This window comes from Neoarius graeffei, chromosome 5 (genome assembly GCF_027579695.1).
Source record: "Neoarius graeffei isolate fNeoGra1 chromosome 5, fNeoGra1.pri, whole genome shotgun sequence".
NCBI lineage: Eukaryota > Metazoa > Chordata > Actinopteri > Siluriformes > Ariidae > Neoarius > Neoarius graeffei.
In genome coordinates, this window is record NC_083573.1 from 19,206,803 (window position 1) to 19,216,237 (window position 9,435).

At 40.1% G+C, this 9,435-nt stretch overlaps 1 protein-coding gene across 1 annotated transcript; it reads left to right on the top strand.

The window, feature by feature from the left end:
* Positions 1-1,326: 1,326 nt before the first annotated feature.
* On the top strand, positions 1,327-7,614 carry tgif1 (TGFB-induced factor homeobox 1). Its single transcript, XM_060920449.1, has 3 exons — positions 1,327-1,585; positions 3,177-3,406; positions 6,201-7,614. Exons 1-3 carry the CDS (start codon positions 1,570-1,572, stop codon positions 6,693-6,695), a joined length of 741 nt encoding a protein of 246 aa, XP_060776432.1. The 5' UTR covers positions 1,327-1,569; the 3' UTR covers positions 6,696-7,614.
* The last annotated feature ends 1,821 nt before the right edge of the window (positions 7,615-9,435 follow it).

A 9,435-nucleotide genomic window follows, 5' to 3' on the forward strand; every position in this document is an offset into this window, starting at 1 on the left:
ATGCAGGTTGGGTTAACTGGTGGCTCTAAATTGACCGTAGGTGTGAATGTGAGTGTGAATGGTTGTCTGTGTCTATGTGTCAGCCCTGTGATGACCTGGCGACTTGTCCAGGGTGTACCCCGCCTTTCGCCCGTAGTCAGCTGGGATAGGCTCCAGCTTGCCTGCGACCCTGTAGAAGGATAAAGTGGCTAGAGATAATGAGATGAGATGAGATTTTGCTGCAGGCTACACACATTATCATGATGAAACTGTGTGAACTTATATCAAGTGTTATGCAAGCTAGTTGGACAGAAAACAATATTGCCATCCTATGTGTAATAAATGGCACAGCAAGCAACATAGGCTAACAAACATAAGTGTTAAACTAGCCTGTTCCGTTATATGCAAAATATTATACTTATAAAGAGACGACATCGCTGCATACGTTTATCTTTTGCGCATTGCTCCTCTAATTTTCCTCACCGAATTAGTCCTGTACAAAGTTAGAGGTAATAGATTATTATCTTCTCCAACTTTGTTGGAGGAGGTTATGTTTTCACCTCCGTTTGTTTGTTTGTCTGTTCCCAACATAACTCAAAAAGTAGTGAACGGATTTTGATGACATTTGGAAAAAAGGTGAGTCATGGGCCAAGGAACAATTATTAGATTTTGATGTGACTCCAGATGTGTATGTGGATCCAGAAATCAGATAAGTATATAGATCCAGGTTTTTTTTTTGACTATTCCCAACATAATTCAAAAAGTAGTAAACAGATTTTGATGAAATTTGGAGGAAAGGTGGTCCATGGAACAACTGATTAGATTTTGATGTGAATCTGGATATGTTTGTGGATCCAGGGTCCAGATATGTATGCAGATGTAGGATTTTTTTTTTTTGTCTGTTCCCAATGTAGTGAATGGATTTTGATGAAATGTGGTGTACAGCTTCAGAATGATCCTTGGTTCAAGGCTTGGTGGAGGTATACATTCTACAGAGCACCCTTTTAGTTACTAACTTTGCTGCAGACCACTTGGTGGGGATCAGGACAAAAGCAAGCCTGACGAACAAGCCATTAACCTACATGTAACATTTGCCTGGAATTTGTTTTAATTTTCTCTACACATGATGCTGAACCCATGTACCAAAAACAAACACCACATTCAATCATTGCCTTAGAAAGCAAAAGCTTTAATAATTTAATATTTATCAAAAACAGTGGTCATATTAGGCTACAGTGCACAAGTTTTTCATTCCTCGCTTGTTTCTTGCTTACCTGATTTTCCGCCCTGATGAAAGGGTTCCCTCCGCTCAGTGGGCGGACCTTCAGAGCGTTGAGTCACGCAGCTGTCAAAGATAGCTGTCACCCAGCTTCATGATCAAACACACACACAGGCAAGGGCAGAACTGAGGAACACGTTGTCTGTTCCAGGCCCATGACAAGGTGTCAGGTCTCTCACAACTGAATTACAGCGCTTTCTTCGGCCTATGACGTTCCTCTAAGGATTCAGCACACGGAAAAAAAAAGCCACCACTTTTGGAATAAATTCGTCAGGACGTCCAAGTGAACAGGCGCTATTTTGTTGACGGATATGAAGACTAAAAAGGGTATGTAGTGTTTTTAATGAAAAAAAAAAAGAGCTGTAAGCTGAGTGATTTGTACGCGTCTAGAGAGAATATAGACGTGTAAGGAAAGTTGTCCGATTTGGCTTTTCTTCCCGGCGCCTCGTGTTCGCTATTGTTTCCGTTTCAGACAAAACAGCTCCGTTTTCTTCTCAGCTTGTTCTCACTCCCGGTCACAACTAAACGCTCCTGCGTTTGACTCACACGCGCGTGATAGTCAACTATTTTACACATTTAAATTATATTTAAAATAAAATAATTTTGTGCGTCGAGCTTTTTAGTTTCGATGGCATGCGCTCTCCGACTCGAATTGCTTCAGCTACATAGTTTCCTCTTCGTTTTTTTCCCCCTCAGGGATTTGGGCGAAAGTTCAAAAGTAATGCGTGTAGCGGAAGAGCTACTTTGTTAAGTTTGTTTGGTGAGAACTGTAAAACGTGATACTGGGGTGTGCGTGTTTGAGAACATGTGGGGCAGCGTGGTATTAATTCCTGAGCTCCTTTGTTGAGCTGAGTTTTGGTTTCCTCGGGCTACGCTTTCGCGTCTCCGACCTCGTGTTCCTCCCTCCTTCTCTCTCTCTCTCTCTCTCTCTCTCTCTCTCTCACACACACGTACGTCGTTTTCTTGGTTTTTAACGTGGTATTTGTTCGAGACTTAATGAAAACATATCGAGCTGCACTTGTAAAACCGTTTTAAAGCTTTCCCACTGCAAAAGAAGGAAGGGAAAAACTTGAGTGTAAGAAGCTGCATTCTTTTGTTCAACTGAGATTTGCAACAGGTCCTCCCTCCCCCTTACATACACACAAAGTCCCAGTCCGTTCACTTCACTTCCAACTCGACTGGGGCCATTTTCCCATAAACGCGCCAAAGACTAGGAAAAATCATTTTACTTACTTGTAGTAGGTGGTATAACATCTCTTCTCATATATAGATTTGCTGGTCCTGTCATTCCCCCCTTGCGACAATCATCAGCATGCACTTTGTGTGAAATCATCTGATTAGATTTTTCATTCATACATGAAACCTATGCTACCAGAACATCACTGTCAAATAGTATAATGTGTTAATGACATGGCTGGGGTGTATTTCAAATATCTTGTGTGTTGTGTAAGCTTACACGAGTTTTTTATTTGTTGACATTGTTTTTATAACTTTGTCTCTTCTTTGCCACATGACTTGGATATGACGGTGTGTATGTGGCAGATCATATTTAATATGCGTAAAATATGCAGATATATAGACCTTGGGTGCGTTGTGTTACATTGTTATGGTGATTTTAGAGTTGGGGGAGGGGGTTCTGTGGGGGAGGACTATGGGTGGTATGGTCTTTTGTCCTAACACAGACTGCACCACACACTGAATCAACATAGTCACCACAGTACTTGCTTAATTGCATTACACAGATTGTACAGATTTTCATTTAACCTATTCGGATTCCTCAAGCAGCAATTCACATGTTAATAAGCTCCTTGAATCTTGCGTGTGCGGCACAGCAAATTGGCCAGAATTTTTCATTTCTCATCTTGTTTGAATGTTGCACAAAGCTAATTGGTGTGACTTTTTTTTTTGTGGTGTCTAGGTATGCTGGCCACTTCTGGCAGTGAGACAGAAGACGAGGATAACATTGACATCCCTCTGGATCTGTCTTCGAGTCGCGGATATGCAGGCAAAAGAAAACGGAGAGGCAACCTGCCTAAAGAATCTGTACAGATACTCAGAGATTGGCTTTACGAACATCGCTATAATGCCTACCCTTCAGAACAGGAAAAAGCGTTGCTATCGAAACAGACTCATCTTTCTACACTTCAGGTAAATGAACTTGTCTAAGCAGTGTGTAGCAAGCAGTCTCCACAAAATAATCATCTCTAGTAAAGTTTAGTCTACATGTTTCATTTTAATGAACGGCCAATTGTTTTCCTCCTTTGACATGTCTGCCAAGTTTAATTTAAGAGTCAGCTTAAAATAGAACAGGGCTAGAGTGTGTTCAGTATGTAGGGGAATTACGGCAGTTTCAGCATCGTTGATCAGTAATCTGTTCATGCTTCACAGGCTGGCAATCAGCTGACAGGAGTCTGTTTTTACTTAGCTCAAGTTTGTGTGGGGTGGGGGTTTGAAAGGATCAGTGGCATAACCACCTCCACTTCCACCTCAATGGGAAAGAGAGGGGGAGAAAGAGAGAGAGACTGACTAGTAATTAGGAATTCCCCCACACTCAGACAGCTGTCTGCAAAACAATAGAGAGACACACGGGTGTGCACGCACACACACTAACAGTGGATGGCTTCTCCATTGGAAGCACAATGAGCCATGGTTACATACTCATATGTTTTGTTTTTTCAGACAGACAGGATGAAGATTGTACTTTAATAACTGTTGATTGGAAATAATTTGGTCATCTTAAATACAGGGTGTTTTAAAAAAAAGATATTATTTGAGATGTAAATATCCCAGAAACTACATAGTCTAGGCAAATGAAACTGAACAGGCTTAATGTTGATTAATATAAGATTTATTCCTCAAAATTTGAATGGGAAATTCGAAGGTATTTGGATTCTATGAACGATTTCAAATTTTCAGTATGTGCTGCCCAGCCTTCCTCTTTGAACTTTTTGTGCCATGTCCTAATCTGCATTGCAGTTGGTGCATTTTTAGAGAATTCTCTCATAAATGCATGCTGCACAGTCTTGTTCAATTGTGTTCGAGCGTATTCTAACACACAAAATGCTTTTCTTTTCCAGTCAATGGCATTTCTGTACCTAAAAAGATAAAACATTAAACATAAAATTTTGACCTCTTTCTACAAATGGTGTTAAAATTTGAGGTCAATTGAATGAGAATTGGCAAAGTTATTAGATTGTGAAATGATATCAAATTTTTTGAAACACCCTGTACTTACCTAATCCTGTATGTTTACAAGATGACTTAATTTCAAGTGCCACCTTATCAGGGTTATAAAAGTAATACATGTACAAGTTAGGTTAGATTGTAGTAGCTCACTTTCACCTGAATACAAACTTGTATTGCCATAAAACCAACTATCTGAAAACTGTGTAGCTGAGAATTTGGTCATGAAGTACTTTGTTACCACCTCAAGTTAACAAAAATCCTTTCACAGGAGACCTGTGCATGAGTCCTATTTGTGGGTGTTTGAAGAGTCACATTTGCATTTGTTTGAGCCTCTATCTTTAAAATCAGTCTCACACAGTGAACTGTGCTGAGCTACCAGGTTTATTAAAACCCAAATGTCAGCGCTAACAAAGATGGTCACCATTTAAAAAAAAAAAAAAGTCATCAAACAAAGTGCTTGCTGGCCCAAGTCAGTACCATGCCATCTGGTGGATTGATGCACCTAAACTTTCCGTACCTGGTTGTAATCAAATATATTGTTTATTCTATCTTGGGTGTGTTTTTATTTGTAGCTAGGCCATTTTTACATTCATTCATGAAGAGAAATAGAAAAAATATTCACGGGAAATGATGAAGAATAGCAGAATTTTTCATTCACCTGGTGTTTTCTACAGCAACGTTAATATCTGGTGGAACGACGCATGCGCTGAAGAGGTATCACACCTCAAATAGGACTCATGCACAGGTCTCCTGTGAAAGGATTTTTGTTAACTTGAGGTGGTAACAAAGTACTTCATTACCAAATTCTCAGCTACACAGTTTTCAGATAGGAGGTTTTATGGCAATACAAGTTTGTATTCAGGTGAAATACAACCTCTGTATGGTATAGGAGACAATAGTAGTAGTCAGTAAATGCCAAAACTATGAACAGTTCTTTTAACATTTTTTATAGTCAATTAATGATTGATAACAAGAACAGTGGAAACTGTTAAAAAGATTGAACACACAACTGTTTTTTTCCACAAATGCTCATTTCAGTTGAAACTTTTATAATTAATGACAACAGACTGGATAGAGGTGGGCGGCACGGTGGTGTAGTGGTTAGCGCTGTCGCCTCACAGCAAGAATGTCCGGGTTCAAGCCCCGTGGCCGGCGAGGGCCTTTCTGTGCGGAGTTTGCATGCTCTCCCCATGGCCGCGTGGGTTTCATCCGGGTGCTCCGGTTTCCCCCACAGTCCAAAGACATGCAGGTTAGGTTAACTGGTGACTCTAAATTGACCATAGGTGTGAATGGTTGTCTGTGTCTATGTGTCAGCCCTGTGATGACCTGGCGACTTGTCCAGGGTGTACCCTGACTTTCGCCCGTAGTCAGCTGGGATAGGCTCCAGCTTGGCTGCGACCCTGTAGAACAGGATAAAGCGACTAGAGATAATGAGATGAGACTGGACAGAGGAATGCCCATTTGAACATATTTAAACTTCATACTGCCTCATTCTACCAAACTTGATGGTATGTTTGAATGCAAAAACAAATCTGCCAACATGTTTTCTCCATGCAACTCTAGTGAACCCTTTTTTACAAGAAGGAAACTAAAACCAAGAAATTGGAAATCTTATAAAAAATATTTGGAATGCTGAATTTTCATGTCATTCTTTTTAAGTCTCACTAGTTTTGGTACATTTTGGATATCCTGTTAGATCTTAAGTGACCTGAAAACCTTCATCTATATACTCTTAACATGCTGTGCTCTGTCTCAGGTGTGTAACTGGTTCATTAATGCTCGTCGAAGGCTGTTGCCAGAGATGCTACGGAAGGATGGTAAAGATCCAAACCAGTTTACCATTTCACGCCGTGCCAACAAGGGGCCCGAGGGCATGAGTGAAAGCTCACACTCACCAAAGCATGACAGCTATGAGCCTGGCTCACCTGCCTGCCCAGACAACATGACAGTCTCTACCAGTTACCCCCAAAAAACTGCATCACCCACAATGCCACCTTCACCTACTCTGGCCCGTCCGTCTGTCATTTGCCACACCACTATCACGGCTGCAGGCACAAAGGTTGACGGGACCACAGAGTTGACAGTCTTCAGCTGCCCATCAGGCACAGGACTGGGCACAGAATTCAACACGCCACCACCTACACCTCCTGATCTGACAGCACAGGACTTCAGTGGCTTCCAGCTGCTTGTGGATGTGGCATTGAAGAGAGCTGCTGAGATGGAGCTGCAAGCTAAACGAGTGCTCACTTAAATACTGGAAATGGATGGATAAGTGGAGGATTGATATATTTCATAAACTTTCATTCCTGGCCCCTAACCCCCTTGAAGTGTACTTTGTGGGAAAATTGGGGATATGACTTGGTGACAAAGTGTTGATAAAAGTCCTAATCATTTCTATTTTTCATAAATGTAAATCCAATTGGTGCAGATTTGTTAGTACAATACACATTTTAAGGTGTCTTGGCAGTCCATGTCTTTTTTTTTTTTGTATATAATTTGTGTTAGATGTATATCTTTCTTTTTTGCACACAGGTGACCAAAAATGCATAAACAGAGACTTCATAGATATCTTCTCAGTTTCAGTTTTTCATTGTATTTTTGCAGAGGTTTGGTTATGGAATTTTTTTCCCTCTCTCCCACTCTCTCTCATGTTTAGAGAACAGATCTGCAGTTTCTCAATTTTTTGCACAGTATGGCAGGTTATCTTTCTTCCTCCCTGTTTCTCTAATGTACTGTAATCACTACTGTTCCAGGTCATACATATAGTATTGTACTAAAGTTTGTTTGTTATTTTGTTTCATAGTGAAAGAAAAAAAGCTTCTTTTTTTTGGAATAATGTGTTTGTTCCATTTTTTTTTCTCTCTCTTGAGGAATATTCAGATGTAGCACAACTTTAGTCTAGGATTCTCTCAGAATTCTCTCAGTGTAGAAACGGCCAGTGAATGTGCCCCTCTTCTCAACATGAATAAAAGACTGCCTGCTTCACACTGTCCCCAAAAGCCCCAACCCACACCTTCTCCACACATTGTACACCCAAGTGAGCTTGAGGAATGAACACTACATAATTTACGTGTACGGAATGTTCCTTTATATGTTCTTTATATGTTATTATGTTAAGACATCACTACCCACAAATTAAAAATAATAATAATAATAAAAACACAACAACATGCTTTTACATCACCAAAACTGAGGAAGACCAAATTAATGTCAAATGAATTTGGGACCTTTGTGTACATGCATCGTATTCATGTGACATGGTGTCTTACAGATGTGAGTCCTCTTTTATATTGTGCAATTTTTGTGGCAAATAGGGGTCCCATGTTTAAATAAAGTTTTGTTTTCTACAAAATGATCTTGGGACTCTTCCTTGCTGAAATTTGGAAAAAAAAACCTGGCAAGAACTGTTTATTAATCAAGTTTAATGTTGTACTCTGAATTACTCCAAACAAAGAGGGTATGCATTCAGCTAACACTATGCTACAAATTAAGTTAAAAGTTGAGTATGTGAATCCTACCTGGAATAGGGCATGTTTTATATCCTTCTACTGGCTGTCTGTATGTAGTCCTCCTCTGAAAGTACTGCAACAGCAAGGCCAATTCTTTTATTTTTGCTATGTACTGAAGACGTTTGGGTTTGAGTTTAAAAGACTAATATGAGATGATATTTCATTCCCTAATATTTACACCTAGTAGTGCATCTCAAACAATTAGACTATCATGAAAAAGTTAATTTTTTCATAATTTAATTAAAAAAGGTAAACTTTCATATATCGTTACATGTAAAGTGAAATATTTCCAGCCTTTTTTGTTTTCATTTTGATGATTATGGCTTATAGCTCATGAAAATCAGAAATCCAGTATCTCAAATTATTAGAATACAACCCCGATTCCAAAAAAGTTGGGACAAAGTACAAATTGTAAATAAAAATGGAATGCAATGATGTGGAAGTTTCAAAATTCCATATTTTATTCAGAATAGAACATAGATGACATATCAAATGTTTAAACTGAGAAAATGCATAATTTAAAGAGAAATATTAGGTGATTTTAAATTTCATGACAACAACACATCTCAAAAAAGTTGGGACAAGGCCATGTTTCCCACTGTGAGACATCCCCTTTTCTCTTTACAACAGTCTGTAAACGTCTGGGGACTGAGGAGACAAGTTGCTCAAGTTTAGGGATAGGAATGTTAACCCATTCTTGTCTAATGTAGGATTCTAGTTGCTCAACTGTCTTAGGTCTTTTTTGTCGTATCTTCCGTTTTATGATGCGCCAAATGTTTTCTACGGGTGAAAGATCTGGACTACAGGCTGGCCAGTTCAGTACCCGGACCCTTCTTCTACGCAGCCATGATGCTGTAATTGATGCAGTATGTGGTTTGGCATTGTCATGTTGGAAAATGCAAGGTCTTCCCTGAAAGAGACGTCGTCTGGATGGGAGCATATGTTACTCTAGAACCTGGATATGCCTTTCAGCACTGATGGTGTCTTTCCAGATGTGTAAGCTGCCCATGCCACACGCACTAATGCAACCCCATACCATCAGAGATGCAGGCTTCTAAACTGAGCGCTGATAACAACTTGGGTCGTCCTTCTCCTCTTTAGTCCGAATGACACGGCGTCCCTGATTTCCATAAAGAACTTCAAATTTTGATTCGTCTGACCACAGAACAGCTTTCCACTTTGCCACAGTCCATTTTAAATGAGCCTTGGCCCAGAGAAGACGTCTGCGCTTCTGGATCATGTTTAGATACGGCTTCTTCTTTGAACTACAGAGTTTTAGCTGGCAACGGTGGATGGCACGGTGAATTGTGTTCACAGATAATGTTCTCTGGAAATATTCCTGAGCCCATTTTGTGATTTCCAATACAGAAGCATGCCTGTATGTGATGCAGTGCCGTCTAAGGGCCCGAAGATCACGGGCACCCAGTATGGTTTTCCGGCCTTGACCCTTACGCACAGAGATTCTTCCAGATTCTCTGAATC

Excerpts from the sequence above, each read along its gene's own strand:
- tgif1 (XM_060920449.1), top strand. Across the intron at positions 3,407-6,200 it reads CTCATCTTTCTACACTTCAG|GTGTGTAACTGGTTCATTAA; the intron begins GTAAATGAACTT and ends GCTCTGTCTCAG.